The sequence below is a fragment of the Rhipicephalus sanguineus genome, chromosome 1, assembly GCF_013339695.2.
Source record: "Rhipicephalus sanguineus isolate Rsan-2018 chromosome 1, BIME_Rsan_1.4, whole genome shotgun sequence".
In the NCBI taxonomy this organism is placed as follows: domain Eukaryota; kingdom Metazoa; phylum Arthropoda; class Arachnida; order Ixodida; family Ixodidae; genus Rhipicephalus; species Rhipicephalus sanguineus.
Window position 1 is genome coordinate 192,126,336 of NC_051176.1, and position 19,735 is coordinate 192,146,070.

The 19,735-nt window shown below is 44.2% G+C and overlaps 1 protein-coding gene across 1 annotated transcript in view; it reads left to right on the top strand.

Moving 5' to 3' along the window:
- Positions 1–19,735, top strand: part of LOC119404483 (importin-4) — a 142,453-nt gene that overhangs the window by 62,153 nt on the left and 60,565 nt on the right. The window contains exons 13-17 of the mRNA XM_037670995.2: positions 2,005–2,114; positions 11,625–11,733; positions 13,160–13,307; positions 16,799–16,909; positions 19,605–19,721. Coding sequence (XP_037526923.1) covers positions 2,005–2,114; positions 11,625–11,733; positions 13,160–13,307; positions 16,799–16,909; positions 19,605–19,721 — 595 coding nt within the window. The remainder of the gene's footprint in view (positions 1–2,004; positions 2,115–11,624; positions 11,734–13,159; positions 13,308–16,798; positions 16,910–19,604; positions 19,722–19,735) is intronic.

The window sequence follows — 19,735 nt, forward strand, 5'->3', positions numbered from 1 at the left end:
TGCACCTTCATGGCGTGCGCACGAGATGAGACCAACAGTAATCTGTCAACTTTGCGGAAATGTGCAAAATATCTCAACCCACTGACTTGCACTAGGAAAATTCTTCAGGAAACAATCAGAATTTTGGAAAACACGCTTACTTGCAAATGGGACATTCTTAAAGGGACCCACACCACCTTTTGAAGTTACCATAAGTTACCTTACTATTGTTGGACCCTGCTGCCTCGCAAATCTCCTTCTGCAAAATTTTTTTAGAGGAGGATGTGTCAATAAGAATAATAAATTCAGGCAAAATTTTCTTTCTGAATTTATTTCTTTTTTTTGCAATCCTCAGACCTCCTTTTACTCTGTAGGGAAATTTTAGAACAGAATGCATTGTAGAAATCGAGAGAAAGGCACTTCACTAGTGTGCTGCCATCAAAAACTATGAGAAAATCTGGCTTCAGAAGTGCAAATCTTGCAGTTTTCCCGTGGCACAGTGCCACCATCTTGGCATCATCGTAAAGAGGAGAGATCGGAGCTCAAGTTAGCCATAGTGCTGCTTTTCTTCAATGAGAAATAATACCAGCTCTATTCTGAGTTCCGTTTTCTCAGCTTTCATGTTTTGTGCAGTTGCTGTCAGCCATCCCTTTGCCATTTCACAACAAATGAAGATAAAATCATTCCATTTTTTGCACTTGCATCCTGAAACATTGGTGAGTGCTATAAAGCTGTACATATTTATCAGCACATCACACAGATTTTTATAATTGGTGTTTTGCAAAAATTGTTAGTAAGACAATATGTACAGAGCATTTCGATATTTTTTTGTGCTTGCTTGTATATTAAAAAATAAACCAGTAGTTTCGTAGCACAGGCCCTTGTGCTTATGTAAAAATGTTGGCAAACTTATGTCTAATTAATTCATTTGGGCATGACAGTGAGAGTCCATAAAGTGTTGTAACTCTAAAGTTAGAACAGATAGCTCAAAACCGATTTCAGTTATATCAGCATAACAAATCACATGTGTGACAAATTTCATCAGTTTATCCCCATAAATTACAAAAGTAGTTTTCAATGCCATGTCCCCCCTGATTCCATCAAGTATTAGCGGAGTTATCAGGCAAAACAAGCACTTTCTCTCTCTGTTTTTTTTTTATCGCCACAAGCGTGCTGGAAGCGACACGAGGGGAAATGGCAGGTAGGTGATGTGCCATCCAAAAATTATGTAGCTGCACATCCTGGCCTTGAGCATTTAATTTTTTTTTTTTTTTTAATCTTATTGGCCTTTACTTTTGGTTCATACTTGTGTGGCACTCGCACGGTTCGGCTACCTGTGGGTGGTTTCCGTACCTACATGATGTGGCGCATGGCTTTTGAGATAATCCATTGGCACACCATTCATGAAATATTGGCGCACCTGTTTGCTGTTGGCTGCGTAGTTGAAGATGTTTCCGAGTAGAATGCAAATGATTCTTGCCCGTTTTTTTACTTTATGTTCTCAATTCCCTGCTGCATGCAGTGCAATAATACTTGCCTCACATGTTCACAGGAGCATTGACTACAGATGGGCAATGTTTTCTGATTACATTCAAAAAGTGTTGCTGGGTCCCTTTAAGAGTTTCTTATATTCCACCTGATGAGGCACGTGCCTGTGGCATAGTGGTTAGAGCATCGGACTTCTGTACCGGAGGCCCACAGTTGAAATGCAGCTGTCCGAACAGTTTTATGTTTATTAATTTATTTACTTACAAACGCCACTTCACCATTGTTACCTTTTCCATTCAGCCTCCGTTCACAGCTGCGTGTGCACCGCCAGCTTCAGAACAACTCGGTGAACAAATTTTTCAAGCTGATGGTCCTAATGCTCATGCAATTTACAAGGGTGGGGTGGGGGATGGGTGGGGTGAATTAATTTCCAATGCCATGCCAATTCCTTCTGATTGCCACATGATAAGAATGTTTATTGAGGTGTCCGCACTATTTTACTTGTATTGATGATATTTGTCCTTCGGTGAAATGCAGTTTCAACATGTTGACAAGCTTGTGAAAAGTGACAACGCCTCCCAAAGACGAGCTGCCTATCTTGCCATTGCTGTGATTGCTGAGGGTTGCTCTGAAGCCATTCGTCAAAAGTGAGTGTGAATTTTGCTTTTTAGGGAACAGAAGATGAATATGATTCGTGTGTCTACGCACAGTTATGCATAGGCAACAGAATTATGACTGGTGGCTTCGTAACTCAATAGCTCAAGACACTCTGCAACAAATGTGTGCATACAGTACAGCAAGCATACCAGCACAGTTGCGCTGGTGATAGGGCGAAGGATTATTATAGAGTGTAGAATGAGGTGGCGCACTGTGCATGTATAAATAGATTGCTGTTTCCTGGAAATAAACGTGTTGAAGTTAGCGCATTGTGGTGTCGTCTCTCCTTCGTCCTTGTCTGCTAGCGCTGAAGATGGGTTCTAATTCAGTATACCAACAAGCCCAAAAAATGGCACTCCTAAGATTATTATAGGTTCCTCATTGATCTGCTTTCTGGATGCGCGCACAATCATACAGTTTTCTTCGGTGCGCTCACCCGTGCAGTTCGCTTGCGCTATGGAAGTGCACACCGATTGTTCTGCTGTAAGTGAGTCGAGCGGCGATTCATCCAAATCGCCGCTCGACTGCCGAATCAGAATCTCATCCATTGGATGTCAGCCCATCATATGAGGAGTTACTTACGAGTTCAGACTAGGATTTTGATGCAACAAGCAACATCGCAAAAGCATGCGCGGCAAGACGACGCTGACTGGATCCAAGGTGACTTTTCTCCCTCCGTGATTCCATTTGACGCCACTTCGTCCACTTATTTTTGTACATCTGTGAACTATGCTTATTGCAACACATCATTCTTTAACAGTGGTATAAGGGTGTGTCCAGATAAGATCAAACACGAGGCCCCGGTTACTGTTCCCGATTTTGATGAAATTTATTGTAGGCATTCCTTCTTTCGTTCGTCCTCTGAGCATAGCTTGCCGCGCAAGCGGAGCTCATCCGCAGTCGAAGTGGTACTCATGTAACGTGAGTGCCCGCAGCATCGAGCCATGAGCACCCGTAGCATCGAGCGGCTGATCGCGGGACAAAGCTTGCTGAACCATGACACCTGTCCGTGCATTTGTTGGAATGGAGCTGCTGCTTTGTGATTATGTCGCATACAATTATTTTGAACAACTTATATTCAATTTTAAGCACATAACGAACGGCGCGGCCACTAGGCTGACTTAGTCACATTTGACGCATTATAACGTGCTAGCAATCAAAATAATGCAACGTTTTTAATGCAGAATGGTAGATGACGCCCTTGAGTTCAACCAGTGGGATTTTTTTTAAAATTAAAAATGGCCCTTTTTGAGAAAACTGTTTTCAAACATCGGCGTTTTCGGTAAATCACTTACGTTTCAGCCCAATTATCGAGTGAAACGGAGCGCGATAAAACCACGGAAATTATTTTAAAAGAAAAAGAGCACAAGTATCAACGTTAATATGTATCGATTTTCATTACCCTCACTTATAACTTGTTTGCAGCAATAAATTCCTGAAATACAGGTACTTTGTGCGATTTGCCAAGTTTGTGATTTTTTTCTTCAAAAGTGCTTGGACAAACAAGGGAAATACTAATAGACTCGTAAGATTGTATTTCACTTGTTCTTTGAGGGGAATAAATATTGGGGTTCTTCAATTTTCCATTTTCTGGCAGCCCGCTGGCTGCCAGAAACCAGCCAGCGGGTTCCGGTTCTGACAGGAAATGACGTTATATCACGTGCCCTAAAAACTTCTGGCAACCAGAAAGTGGTCGGGAGAAGTAAAATCGAATTTTGGGCTCGCGGCTGGGCGGCTCACAACTGCTTCGTCTGCTCCAACATGCTAGTACAAATTTTGTTAGCTACGATCGCTGGGCTGGTGGCCTTGCTGTGCGCTCGCAGTCTCCGCAGGCGTTGCCAAACCGTTGTGTGCGAGGATGAAAATGTCGAAGACCTCGTTGTGTGTCTGCTGATAAGCAGACTGCAACGAGAAGAACGGCATAGAGTTCCGCTGTATGTTGAGAACGTCGTGCGCCGACTGTCTGGAATTACTTGTGCAGCCCTGGTTGAGGAGCTTGAAGCTTCGGCATTTTATCCTCAAGGCCTCCGAGAACGACCGAAGATTTCGGCCAAAAAGACGCTTCTTGTCGCACTGGCCGAGAGCGGCCGAGGGTCCCGAAGCCTTTGCATTCCGCGGAGACCACGCAAAGATGGTCGCGAGCGCTCATCGTCCTTTTTGGCGTCTGCTAGCCAGAAAACGGCCAGAGAGCCGCCAGACGAAAATCGTCCTGGTGAGTTCTGGCGACCCGCGGGTTGCCAGATGCAGCCAGAGGTCGAAAAACGAATGCCCACCGGAAGTGCGCGCGCGGTGGGCAGAGCAACCAGAGAAAAAACGAATGCGTTCTGGCTGTCTCTGGCAGCCCGCGGGTAGCAAGATATAGCCAGAAGTGGTAAATCGAATAAGCCCAGTTATGACCAAGAAGTGCACCGTTTTTTTCCTCTGTGCGCTCAAAATTAAGAAATCGCAAAATTGGTAGAGAAGTGTTTTTTGTGGCCAAAAGTTATATATTTCTTTTCAGGCAAACAAAATTTTTTTTTTTGCAAAACTAACTTCGAAACCATTGTTCTGGGTCTAATGCCTAGGCCTACAGTAAGTTTCATCAAAATCGGCAATGGTGACCGGGACCTTGTGTTCGATCTTATCTGCATACACCCATAAGCTTTTTTAGAATTTATCTTGCTGTTACTCATGAATAAACCATGTGTATGTAACAACATAGATTTTTTGTCACTTTATTGTCACCCTATAAAAATTATGACCATTTTTTTTCTCTTAAGATTCGTCTTAAAGGGCCCCTCACCAGGTTTGACAATTTTGAGCTAACGAGCGCAATGCATACACTGGGCACTCACGATCACGTCCGCCAAAATTTGCAACGCTACGTGCCGCGGAAATGGGCCAAATTTCAAGGTGAACACTGCTTGCCCTTCCTCTCGCGGGTGCGTGCCCAGAGAATGAGGGGATGACGAACATGAGAAAATGGCCCTACGTAGATGGTAGTGCTGTGACGTCGCTCCTCTACGTAGACGACTGTGCTCTCTGACGTCGCCAACAGTAGCACGTGACACTGCAATAATTAGTTGACACGACATGTGTAGTTTGTGTAATTTGCTGTTTGAATAGATTAATAAAACTTGAGAGAAATAATGAGACACACAAAGGGAATGTGTGCGTCTTTCTCATTTTTTTCCTTGTATTGCAGCGAGATGCGGGGCTAATGTGCCTCCGTTTCCCATGTGTTCATGTCCACGCGGCTAGCGCATCGAGCAGACGTCAGCCCTGGAAACGAAAGTAATGTTCTGGCGCGTTCGAGCACTCATTATGCTCATATATTCTACCGCGTCCAAGTAAACGTTAATGCGGCACTGGCTCATAATACCGCCACTCTCGTGCCCGTACAAATGTCGCAGCTTTCATGCCCGTCCCGCAGAAACAGGCAGTACACCACAGAGAACGCCGGCACAAAGCCCACGGCCGCTACATAAAAAAAAAAGGTAGCGGCCTTGCAACGCCGCTCGCGTGCGCGGGCTGGCTGGGGCACGTCATGCGCACGTGACCATGCATGCGCATGACGTGTTCATGCTTATGTGTCAAGTGAAGAGGGCAGGGAAGGGATTTGGCTTGCGAAGGCTACACGGGCCGAGTGGCAAGGGTTTGAAACTCGCCTCCTCGCATCATGGTTCCGCGCCGCTACAAATTATTGTTTTTCTCAGCTCGTAAAACCGATTTGAAAAATTCTTGCGGCATACTGCTCTTCATTCGGCACACAACAATTTCCAGCATCTAACTAAAATTTGCTATGTGGCCTGGTGAGGGGCCCTTTAAGAATTTAAATCAGCTAGAAAAAAGTCTACCCCGAGGGGTCGCATTTGGCGAAAAATTTTGACCCTCAAAGGGTTAAAGAAGTGGTCGTGCCAACCACACTTCAACAACATATTTTGAATGTTGCGCACGAGGGCATCATGGCTGGTCATCAGGGTGTCTGACGCATAGATGCAAGGAAAAAACGGATGCGCAATAACTACAGTAAAAGCTCGTTAATTCGGATTTCACGGGACCAGAAAAAATTCCGAATTAACCGAATGCCGAATTAACGAATAAACAGGAAAAACAACATTAAAATCAAGTTGCAGAAGCATACCTTTATTTGCTGAAGTATTTTGTAATGGTCGTCTGCGTTTTCGCGCAGATTCCGGCTGACATAACAATTTTTCTTAACTCTTCCAAATGGCCAACAGCACGCAAACTGTCGCAAGTGCTCAGGCAAACGTCCTCTAATATCAAAAGCGCCTCCGAGACTTCTCGTGAGGTGCGATGAGGTCACGACATCATTAATAATAATTTCTTGATCGGGCAGGAGACCAGTCGTGGCGACACAATCATCAATCGCGATCTAGTCCTGAATGGTCATATCTGTGGGAAGGACAGCATCGAAGGTCGGACAGTTATCGTCGCTGGACTCGGCCAAGCCAGTGGCATGATGCGAGCTTCGCGTCCGGGCCTTCAGGTGTCGCCCCCATCGAAACGACGACAGCGCACCGCCGGCAGCGGTAATCGAAACGCCATCTAAGCCTTTTTTTCGCCGATTTTATTTGTAAGACTTCAGGTCAATATGCACAAAAAACCGTTTCTCATTTAATTTTATGCTGTCAGAAACGTGTATAGCGCGAAGGCTAAAAAGATTTGAAAGTGACGCTCTTTTGGTGGCAGCGCAAACCAGAAAACAAACAGTCACGCCGCACTGGTGGCCGTGAAAGGGACGCGGATATGTTCATATCAGTTACAGACAGTTTGCTGAATACTGTGAACGAAGTGGTGCGACATCTTGAGCAGCAGAAGTGCAGGGACTTTAGCGGTATACCTTTCTTATACCAGCGAAGGCTTCGTGCAGTTGGATCTATTTATCATCCAACGCTGGACAGCATCTGTGCTAACATCTGTGGTGGGGCTATGCGTAGTACGTACCTTCTTTGCATATAAACGCTTATGCATGCATGTTATTCGCTGGTATACATGCTAAAACGCTACTTACGTGTCCTTCATTTTGTGTAAACATCGATGCAGTCGCAATAAAATAATTTATTGCAGCATGTTTGTGTGATCAGCGTTGTCATTTCGCTCAGCCTGTATGCGGCAGCACTACCCTACTAAAGTAAGTATGTAAGATACTTGTGAGTACCTAATGAGTAAGTGACTACTGTGTTAATTATGGAAACGAGAGAAATTCAGCGAGGGTGGAGAAGGGGCTGCCCGAGCGAGCGGGGCCTGCGGCGACGCAGAAGCAGACGACGATGGCATCGTCTGCGCGGAACACCAGGCGCCATATCAAAACGCCCTTGTGCGTTTGAAACATATTTCATTTGATACACAGCTATAAAATCTACAAACAATATTCGTAGTTCTTGAAACTAAATTGCATGTGAAAGATCCTAAAAGCTTTTTCTGTTGAAAGCAAGATAACATTTTTAATTGTTTTTGCAACTACCGTTAGAATACAGACGGCGCTACCATCGTGTCCAAATATTCGTCCCCATTGGCTCTATGGACATGTCAATCCCTTGACTCGGCTGACACCTCGTCGATGCCTTCGTCAGCTACTGCTGCATGCTCGGGCCTCACATGTAAACACGGTCACAACGGGAAAAAACAAAAAAAACTCCGCGCAAGAAGACACGGTGCCGACACAACACAAGGGAAAATGGCGTCGGAGGCGCAATCAAGCGAAGAAAGAAGACGCCGATGTTTGGTGACGCTGCGATTGCCCCCACTAGTTGATGACGATGGCGATGTCACTCGGGTTTCGGTTTCGCTCCAGTGGTGCCAGCGATGCTTTACCACACTTTTGTGTAGCGGCAGCCGTCAGCATTTGTCCGAATTAAGTGGTGCGGAGCCCAATTCTGACGAATTAACGAAGGTTTGGTCCCATAGATTAACATACACTTTGGCCGGGACCAATAGAGCCGTCCGAATTATCCGAATTTCTGAATTAACGGGTGTCGAATTAACGAGCTTTTACTGTATAGACAAGGATGCAGAAGACACGGACGAGCGCAGACTTTCAAAAAAGCTTATGGGCTTGTCCGTGTCTTCTGTGTCCTTGTCTATAGTTAGTGCACATCCATTTTTTCCTTGTAAGTATGAACCAACTCGCCTAGCAGCAAGTTTTACTAACACATAGAGTTTCCTACAGTTACCTAGAGGGAACTCTGGCGCTGCGATCGTTCAGCCACCATGAGAATGATGGGTAGTACACGGATTTACCTAATCTTTGTACTTGCAGCTTCTAATGCACTTGTGGCTTTGTTTGTTGCTGTGTTTTGGCGTTTGTTTCAGATAAAAGAATAGACCGTTGTGAACTTCGTGATGAGATTTGTATTGGTGAGCCTAAAAAGGTTAAAGTGGTGAATTGGAGTTGCTGACTTCTGCTGAACTTCGTTTTGTGACAAAGCGGATGCAGGCAACGCGGTGCCAAACGAATTCGAAAGAACGAAGTTTACCACAAATCCGTGTACTACCCATGATTCCCATGCTGGCTGAAGCGCCATGTGTCGCAGCTCCCATAGACACTAGTGTCAGAGTTCCCTCTAGTGAATCTGTATGAAACTCTATGGTCCGACATACTACAGACCGCATCCTCGGAGATTTTTACTGGCCATGGATGCATGAAGACATAAAACAGTTTGTCAAGTCGTGTGATATGTATATGCCAGAGGACAACGCCGAAAGGGAAGGTCGAAGTCGCTTCGTTGGGCAACATGCTTCTCATACGGACACCATTCCAGAGAGTAGCTGTTGACCTGATCAGACTGTTATCTCCTCACTCAGATGAGATGAATGCTATATGCTTACACTAACTGACTCTGCTACTCGCTGTCCTGATGCAGTAGTAGCACTTCCTAACGTCGACGCTTTCAGTATTGCAGAAGCCCTCCTTGAAATATTTTCCAGAGTGGGCCTGCCTCGAGAAGTTGTTACTCATCAAGGTAATGTTTTATGTCCAAACTGCTGAAAGAAGTGGGCTGAGAACTATCTGTAAAGTTTTTTCGTACCACTCCATACAGGGGCGTAGCCAGGGGGGGGGTTGGGGGGTTCAACCCCCCCCCCCCCCCCCGAAATTTTTCAGTTTAGCTGGCGTATATATACACGCGCACATACAAACGCATGCACAAACCTACATAAAGTATGGCTGACCCCCCCCCCCCCCCCGAAAAAAAATTTCTGGCTACGCCCCTGACTCCATACCATGCCATGGCCAGTGGATTGGTCGAAAAATTCAACGGCACATTGAAGGCCATGCTCAAAAGAATGTGTCAAGAGAAGCCACGGCCATGGGATCGTTAAACTGCTCCTCTTCTCTTCGCCTATCGCGAAGTACCGCAAGCCAGTTTGATCGCCTTTTGATTTAATCTACGGCAGACACATGCGTGGACCTTTGAGCATTTTTTTTTTTTTTTTTTTTGACAGAGCTGTAGACAAACGATGACATTGATGATGAGGTGTGGACTACATACACCCACCTAGTGAACCTTTGAAACCGACTCGAACACATCTGTAACCTCGCTTATGAGGAGCTTGATAAAGCACATCAAATGCAGAAGCTCTGCTACGAACATAAGAACCGACAGACCCGGTGACAAGGTCCCGATTCTCTTACCAACACAAACAAGCTTCTCCGCAGTGGAAAGGCCCATTTAAGATCGCTGAAGCCAAGAACGATGTTGATTATGCAATTGACTCAGGGCAGAGCATCAAGGTCTTCCACATTAATATGCTGAGGAAGTACGAGGGACGGGAAATAACGTTTACTCATCGGGTGGCTGCAGTAACTACTGCAAGTGCAGAAGATGCAGAAGAGGCGAACACTGAAGGTGCCGACTCTGAAGATAATATCCCATCTTTGAGTCTACGCCAGACACAAACGGCCTCAGACGTCAGGATATAGCCTAACTTACACAGAGAACAACTTGAACAAGTTTGGCCGTTGTGTGAAGAGTTTGCAGACATATTTTCAGACCTGCCAGGCAAAACTCAACACTTGTCGAATGCTCTCTTGAACTGACCTTTGAAAAGCCGGTTCACGTGCCCCAATGCCCTGTTCCCCTAGCTCTGCATGTGAACGTAGAAAAAGAGGTGCAGGAGATGCTTCAATTGGGGAAAATTGAGAAATCGAAATCATCATGCACCGATCGTTGTTGTCAAGAAGCCCGACAACACCATCTGGTTGTGCCTTGATTTTCGAGAGCTAAACAAGATGTTGGTTTTTAACAGTCCATAGAGAAAGATGATGACGATGACAAGGCACAGGTAACTACTATTACTACTACTACACAGGAGGCATCGATGACGTGACGTCAACATTCTGAAAAAGGGGGGTGATAGCCTGTGTGCCACCTCATGTTTGTGACGTACTAGCTCCACTCTTGCAGCGAATTGCGCGCATGTCTGCGGGGGTCATTCTTGCTGTGACATTGTCATGGGACAGAAATTGGGCAAGCCCCACTACTCACCACTGGTCCACTAAAAAAATGAAGAAGTCCGCTGGCAAAAACAAATGGCCCACATAAAGTGGGCAAACCCCACTATTTACCACTGGTCCACTTAAAATGGAGAAGGGATCACAAGGGCACCAAAAACCAACATAACATATATATTGTGTAATTGCCAGAGGTTTTTTTCCGAGACTTGGGGTGGATATCGCGAGGGCAGCCATTACACGGAGAAAAGGACGCAACTTTCTTTTTATTTTTCCGTACACGTTTTCAGCGCTACTTGCCTTTATTGAACTGCAGTACTCGCTTGTACTGGGAGAAGCGAAAAAGAACCTTTGTTACTTTCACACAGTTGCGAAAATGTTATTCCTCGACCTCGCCCTCATCCTCCTCTTTACTTGTCGCGTCCTCAATCTCACCTCTGTACCAGATGAGGTCGTCCTATGTTCCATTGAACTTGTTCGAAATTCCCGTGACTTGAAGCTTTTCTCCACCGTCTTGAAGGAAACCCCTACCTCATGCTTCGAAAATCTGGTGGCACACATCCACAAGGAATGTCCTCTTCAGCCGTCCTGTCGGTGTTTGGTGGATGGTAGCGCTTCGGAGGCAGCCGCTAAATCTTGGAGGCTGTGCTCTTGCTACCTGGAGGTGCCAAATACTCGGCGCAGCTGCCTTGTTTTGCCTTCGAAAAAAAAAAAAAAACACTTAGGAATTCTAGCTACGCACAACGTATAATACTGCTAACCTTGTCAAAAATTGAGTGCCGCTAATGCACGGGTAATTTTTAAATATATTTTTTGGGGAGATTCTTTAACAAAGTTCTGGGTGTGGCTGTTATGGGCGTGGCCATTGCACGAGTCTATACAGTATGGGCAAACTCCACTACTTACCACTAGTCAACTAAAATGTCGAGAAATAGAGAATGCTTTTGATTATTGCTTTTGTTATTTTAGATGAAATTTTTGTATTTTTTGTGAAAAAAGTCCATTATAACTTATTCGTTCGAGTAACTACAGCTGTTGTGTCCAGGCATCTGCCAACATTTGTCCAAGCCATCTGTGAGGGCATCTTGGACAGGGATGTTCAAGTACGGAATGCTGCTCTCTTTGCATTGGGCCAGTTCGCCGACTTTTTGCAGGTAAGTGAGGCAGTACTTGTGCCCGATAGGGTAGCTTGTGCCAAGAATGCTGCTATGCAAAAAGAAGAAGAGAGGGAATGCAAGATTTTCACCTATGCAAAAGTCTCATGGAAATCAGGCTACTGAGAGTCACATGGCAATGTAGAAAGTAGTATAATCTGTCCACATGCTATACCCTTACATGCATATATATAAGTTCGAAATAACTAATCTGTTTCATCTTTGTTTCTTTACTGTTGGTTGATTTACCGTCTCCCTCTCGCCTTTTGAACACCAACTCTATAATACCATTTGCCAGGGACTTTCACATTTAGTCACTTAAATAACAACGTCGAAGTTGTTTTCAGACGCGTGGCTACTTTTGGCTACTTTTGCTGTCCTTGGCTCAAATTCGCTATATTTTGGCTAGTTTTTACAATTGTCTGGCTACTTTTTATGTTTATGTTTTCGACCTGGCAACCCTGCCCGCATCGCACTCTTGAAGGTGGTCCCGCACGAGGTGGCAGCAAACGGCAGTGCAATGTGCTTTTGTTGTCTGTTAAAAGCATGCAGTACAGATGACGCTATGGCATCCACGTGGCCGAGCAGATAGCTGAAGGTGCTTATTGTGGTGTTCTCCTGACAAAGAGTAACACTGACCTACAGGAAGCTCTTGGGAAGCTTGAAAAGCTAAATAAGCAGACGAAGCAGATGTACAAAAAGCCAAAGCAGTAATCAGCTAAATCATATCACTGATCTTAAGTAAAGGCCTACCGCTATATAACTACAATTCCTGTGCAATCACAATTTTTTTATAGTTGATAAGTGTGAAGCTTTTTTTTCTTCTTTTTTTTGGGGGGAAATGTTTGAGGTGAACCTAGTTTCCAGAGCCTGTCTTTAATTATTTCATGTGTTTGTTACACGGTCTAGATAGGTCACATGGTATGGAAAAAGGTAGTGTAGTTCATACCTGGCGATAATCTGCCAAAAAAAACTTTCTCCAAAGGCTGTTTCAGTGTTATGTGTATTCTAAGCCAATTAAAATATGTACTTGTCCCCCCAAGTTGCTACAAATTTGTTTTTTCAAGCTCCTAGGACGACATATTAAATGCCGCTAGCCGCTCCAAATCAAGGTTCTTCTGCTCAAAAATCGAAATTTTGCTGCTCCAAAAACTGCTCCCAATTCAATTTCAGCCGTCTCACCCCTGTTGATGTGATTAAATGTCATTTTCAGTGCTGAGCCACCCCACTCTTTTTAACAACCTATGCTCCGCTCTTCTGCAGGCAGCACAGAGGTTCTTTAAGCATAGAAGAGGTCTTTAGTTTGTTTAAAGAATTAATGACTGCAACAAATAATGAGATGCTTTCTTTTTGCTTCACTTCTTTGAAAATGATTTATTTCTGTTTTCTTTTTTTTTTTTCTTTTTTTTTCTTCTCTTTCATTTAGCCAGACATGGGGAAGTACGCTAACCAGGTAATGCCCATTTTGCTGAACCACTTGGCTCAAACAGCAGAGCTGATGGCCCAGACACGGAAGGATCCACCAAATCTCAGCAAGACCTTCTATGCTCTTGAAACCTTCTGTGAAAACTTAGGTCAGGCTTTCTATGTCATCTATCAAGATGTTATCTTTCTTTCAACTACTAAGAGAGAAGAAGTATTTGAATCCATGCATATGCTTGTTTGTTCCGGTGTTCTTGTAAAATGTTGTGTGCACTGTTGGTTTTCTTTTTCTTTCTCTCGCTCTCTCTCTCTTTTACCCCCTTATTCTCCTCCCCATGTGTAGGGAAGCAAACTGGATGGAGTCTAGTTAACCTCCCTGCCTTTCTTGTATTCCTTCTCTCTCTTTGACCAAGTGATCTTTAGGAGTAACTCACTTCTGACACAAAGGTGATTGCAGTAAAAGCTAATTAATTCAGAAAATTGGATACGTTCATCCACTGATTTTCCGAAATACACAATTATCAGTTATGCCGGACAGTTCTGGTGCTTTCACAGCACTGCCGCATGCTCTACAGATGTAATGTAGGATGTCTGAAATTTTGGAAGCTTAAACTCTTCAGCATTCAATTTTCTACTTTAATTGCAGGTCTGAAATCGTATTATTTGAAGCCACAACCGTTGCCATGTTGATTTTCTCGCAGCCTTGAGCTAGTGTTCTCATGTGCCTATCTGTTAGTAGCCATAGCGGTTTTCTAAAGTAAACGTCACCATAATGCAAACGTGTTAGGCGACAACTCATACCAAAACTTGGAAGGGACCACTCTCATGGCTCACAATGTGTCTTGCATAATCATACATGTGAGCGTCCACCATGTCCTGTCATTAGCACCGTTAATATGTATTCATGTGGGAGGTTGGATATGGGGGAGACAGAAAATTAGGTACGTAGATCAGATTAAGAAGTTTGTAGGTATAACGTGGCAGCAGAAAGCACAGGACTGGGTTGATTGGCGGAACATGGGAGAGGCCTTTGCCCTGCAGTGGGCGAGACAGGCTGATGATGATGATGATGAATATGTACCCATTAAACGTTCTTGGGCTGAATCCCCAAAGCAGTCTGACTGCGCATCAGTGGCTTGTCAAATGCATGCCCAATGGGAAGTGCGTACTGTGATCACTTTTGTTTGCATAGAAAGGATAACTGTGCACGTCAACTCATGGTGTGGCCAATGCCATAAAGTTCTGCAAAAGTTCTGCGAACCTATGTTTTTTTTTGGGGGGGGGGGGGCCTTCACATGTGCCGTATAGCTGATGTGAAGAGGAGTTTGCTGGTGCGCCATCATGTGGTCGCTAGATCTCAGTTTCAACACAACTGATTTTCGTTTATGTTAAAATTAGTCCTTTTTTTTTTCGTATCTCTATGTTAGTTGAGTATTTTCTTGTAGCACTAGCCATGTAAAAAAGAATCTGTTGGTGACTATATACTGTATAAGCCAAAATATAGGCTGACCCCTTGTCTTAGAAAAATGTGGGGGGGGGGGGTGATGATGATGATAGAGTTCATGGAATGTTATAAGTATCAAAAGGCAACCTTACCTTAACACAAATGAGATATCAAATGTTTTGAAGTGACAATACAATTTATTTACATGTGCATTTGCATACTGGTTCCTCATGCCAGAAGGCCAAGAAATGGGCTCAAGCGTCATCTTCATAAAATGTGACAGACGTATAGAGAGCCTTTGAATCATGCCCTCAATAGTCCAACAGCATGTGCTACCTCGACTGCTTTTATTTGAGTGCACTCGTGAGTCACTGGTAGCGTCCTTGAATGCAGCTCCTGTATAAACTCCACATGTGAATATTGTGTAGTTCAGCCCCCAAAATGAAGTTTCCTTTAAATTGCTCTGTGTCGTGATGCAATCATTCTGGGTCCACCACTAGCGCATGCTTTTCTTGAATGCTCCGAACTCTCACTGTGCTGCCAGATTTCCATGTGTGTCCACGAACTGGATCGCATTTTTTTAGAACTGTGACGAACTGTCAGCGGCTTCCAGTCATTTCCACACAAAAGTAGAAAGAAAGCAGCCAGTAGCCAAGATCTATCAACAAGAGAATAACGAAAACACAAAATGAGGTTGCCCCATGGCAAAAGGCTTGAGTAATACCCCGGTCACACTGGCAAATTTAGTGTCATTTTGAGCGAGTGCACTTACGCCTCCAGAATGTCACTTTGGTGCGCGCTGCTACATGAGAAAGGGAAGTGTACTTTGGAAATGATGGTAATGGTGATGAGTACTTGAGTAGCACAGTAGATATTTGTTATTTCAGGTAACGTTTCTTGAGTAATAATGTGTTGTAGCTATGAGCAGCTCTTATAATAAACTTAAGATACAAACACGCCGGGTGCGGCCATTGCACGGTGTATGCTGGGCATGCCCCTAGCTGCAGTTGCTGTAAACTGCCCGAGAGCGAGAATAGCAAAGTAGTTTTTTGTGGTATAGCATGTTTCAATACAGAACAGTATTCCCAATAACGAAAACGGTAGTTAAAAAACTTAGCTTCTGATAATAACTTATTTATTCTCTGGCCACTTCTACCGAGGCTATACACTCCGTCGCAGCAAAGTGAGCTTTGCGAAACTCACTGACAAGTGTGCTTTGCAGTGAGTGTCACAAAATGTTCCTGTGTGACAGTGTGTGAATGACACTAGCAGCGAAGTGCACTCTCGGAAAGTGCACTTAAAGGGGTACCGACACAAATATTTTCAGTTTTCGTTTTTTTGCGTGAAATAAAAGGTCAAGCCCTCAGGAGCCTAAAAAAGGTAGTGCTAAGCGCGAGTGCGCCCTGAAAAAGTAAATATAGTATGTTTTTAAAAGCTAGTTTCCTTTCCTACTGTACCCTGACGTCACAACATGGTATGAGCTTCTGTTCACGTGCTCGCACAATATATAGTGACGTTTCCACGGCTGCCCCGCATCGTGGCTCCGTTGGTGACGCACAAGCGGCCATTTTGGAAGTTTTTATGGCGCACAAGCGGCCATCTTTTGGAAGTTTTGGTACCTAAGGTCATCACAACTAGCCAGACTGCTGCGTGAAGTCACCAGAATTTGTACTGTAGCCTGACGTCAAGCTAGTGTCAATGTCAGTAGGTGCGCCATAGAAAAATTGATTTTAATATCAAATTAAAATATTTTATCAGCATTTGCTGAGCTTCACACTTGCTCAGAGCCGTCTCTGCATACAGGAGATTGTTATGGCAGAGTAAACTCACCTTCGAAAAAAGGTTTCAGTATCCCTTTAAGTTGGCCTGTGTGACTGGGGTATAACAAGGCAATGCTGATGATTGATGATCATGCCCGCTCAATAAGGTGTGCCGGCTGCCTCCTATGTGCTCAGGCACACAAAGCAGCGCATGGCTCAGCTGACGGCAGGGGAAGACTCATGTTCACTTGGCTTCCTCCGCCTTTTCTTCCCTTTTTCTTTTCTTGAACTATAATTCATAAAAAACATTACCGTGGAACTTACGCTTGTATACCTTTTGGCGATTGATTGATGCACGTGAACATTACAATCATGAACTTAAGATGCTCTCTGCAACTATCTGTATGCTTAATGGGAATGTGCTGGAAATGCTGTGCAGAGGGAGAGCTGGTGTCCTACTTGCCGAATGTTATGCAGCAAGTCCTCCTCTTCCTGACAGCACCATCATACCGAGCTAAGGAGCTGGCCATTAGTGCTATCGGCTCTGCTGGTAAGTGTGCTATCGGCTGTGCTGGTAATTGCGGGCAAGCACCAAACAACCAATGGGATAGTTATGGTGACTATGTGAATCATACTGATGCATTTCAAGGCCATGTTTTCATTTTTGTCTTCTTAATAAAAAGCATCAAAATAAACATATATAAACTTTCTAAGCGGATTATCAGTATCTTATTACAGATTGTTTTTGTCTGGATGTTGCCAGCCTATTGTAGTGCAGGTGAACTCACTTATAACAGTACCGGTTTTAACAATATATGTGATGAAACAATGAGCACCTGCTGTACCATGAAATTTCGTATCTCTTCTGTGGTGAAATAAACTGTTTACTGCAATGTTCCCATACCACAGTTTATAACAATCAAATCTGGCTCTTGGGCGTATGTACAAAGAGGAAAAGGAATACCCAAAATGCCAAGAAGAAAACAATGCAAACTGCCACACCCACCTGAGTGCCATGGGTCCAGTACATTCTTAAAGTCAGTTTTCCAGACTTCTCTGCACCTAACCTTATGTGCCTGCCTCCCATTTCCATTCCTCTACTCTAAACACAAATGGACTGTGTTGCTGATGGGCCATGTGAAAAATCTTATTGTACCCCTTGAGCTGTAAGGTGCATCCTCCTCCAGCTAGTGCAGCTGCATCCTTACCTATCTTTGAGTAGAAAGGCCTGGTGACCCAAGATAGCAGTAGATTCTAGGTTTTGAATATGTTGCTGCCACTTGTTGCGCGTGATAAAAGTGCACAGGTTGGCCGCTGTACTCTCAGAAGTATTGTAGCCAAAGCATTGCATGTCACGCATGAATCAAGATCGTCTTTTTGAGTTAAACGAACTAATTGAATCTGCAACAGCAGATCTGTCATTTCCTCCCACCTGGTTTTTTTTTTTTTTTTTTTTTTTCGTGCAACTTGCGTTCAATTCTAACGGCGGACTCAGAGCAATTTTTTCTGCTCGTTTTGGAGCAAATTTGTTCAAATGAAAGAGTGAGGGCGAGAGTCAGGTGTCCGAATGAGGGTCTGATTGGATTCAGAGCGGGAGTCGTCCAGAGGAGCAGGAAAAGTTGCTCTGCTTAAATTGGCAGAGTGGACTGGAACTCTGCATGACACACTTCTTTTAAAGGGACACTAAAGAGAAAAACAGTTTTACACGTATTAGTAGTAAATTACAATTTTTCAATACCGAAAACACCGCTCTTGCCTCGAGAAGACGCTTGGTAAGCGAGAAAACGCACGAAAATAAGATGCAAATGGCGATGCCATCTTGAAATTCCCGCACCAAATGCCATGAAGTCATAGATTTTGACAGCGTCTGCTAAAACATACGTTATTCCTAATCGTTGAAAGTGAAGTGCATTGTCCTCTGAGGGGGCCATAGACTTAACATACCAAGTGTCAGGAGATTTCGTTGATCCAATGTCGCCAAAATGCGAAAAATACACTTTGAAATTCGTGATGAAATTAGTGCGGAGATTTCGGCACGAAAATTTTTAAAAATGAAACTTTGACCTTGATTTTTTCCTCTATTAATAAACATATACGGTGAAATTAACAACATTAGTTTTCGGAGTACAATTTATCAGTCTAAGCCGATTCATTGTTTCGCTTTAGTGTCCCTTTAACACATTTTCCTCCTTGAGGGCGCCGCTGGTAATTGTGAGTTTTCGTGATAGACAACATTGCTCATGATAGACAACATTGGCGGCTCAGCAAGTTGTGGCAGTACTTCTGTTGCTCGATAGTGACAGCAATGTCATACCTGCCAACTCTCCCAATTTGCCCAAGAGACTCCCGATTTCTGACCACTCTTCCCGATTGTATGATCGTGGCCATAAATCTCCCGATAAACTGCCTCAAGCCAATTTCGAAAAAAAAAAACTACGGTCAAATAAAAACCGGCGATTAAAACAACACGAACTTGTTTATGACACACCAAAGAAAAGGGAAAGTCCACTCAGCTCGAACGGTTCGCTGGCCACTGCTTTTTACTGTCACCTGCCAGGCTCTCCTCCTTTCTTCAGAAGCGCACAAACACGCACACACCCTAACGCCTGACACTGGTAGGCATGTCCACCGTATTATGGTCCTGTTCAGAGAGGGCACAGTAACAGTAGAGGCTGGAACATTTCTATAGTAACAGTGTTTCAGTCGGGCCGTAAGCCCGCTTCGAATGTTCCAAGGCCACAGGCCCGGGGGCGGTATGCTGGACAATTTTGTTGACCGATCACAGGGGTCGCTTGAAACAATTTTTTTTGTGCTCCCGCCCCGCTCCCGCGGCAAATCTCCCAATTTCAAAATTCCCTCGGTTGGCAGGTGTGCATTGCTGAAACTGCTGCGTACGAGTGGGAATTCGACAGATCGGCACCCGAAAGACAGAAATTCTGCTTCTGCCTTGCTCCAGCAGTGTGAGTTGTGTTCCAATCATGGATTTGGAGGCGTTGCTCTATGCCGGAGTTGGGCACTCGCTCGCGAAGTCAGTTGGCTGCTTTGACTCCGCCATTGGAATTCAACATTGGTGATATCGCCATTGAATTTTCATGGCACTTGAATATTGTTATAAGGGGTATTTAACCGTATAGGAATTGCCATTGCAAAAATGATATACACCAATATTGAAAAATGTTGCTGTTATAGTAACTGTTTCACTATTATGACTAATTTTGGTCATGTTTTTTTCCCCACAAATTCAGCGAATGCTACGAAAGAGGCAATGCTGCCATACTTTCCTCAGATCATAGGTGACCTCAAGCAGTATTTAACAGAGCACCAATCGGAGCAGAATGCCACCCTTCGAACTCAAGCTATTGGTGAGGCAGCAGCA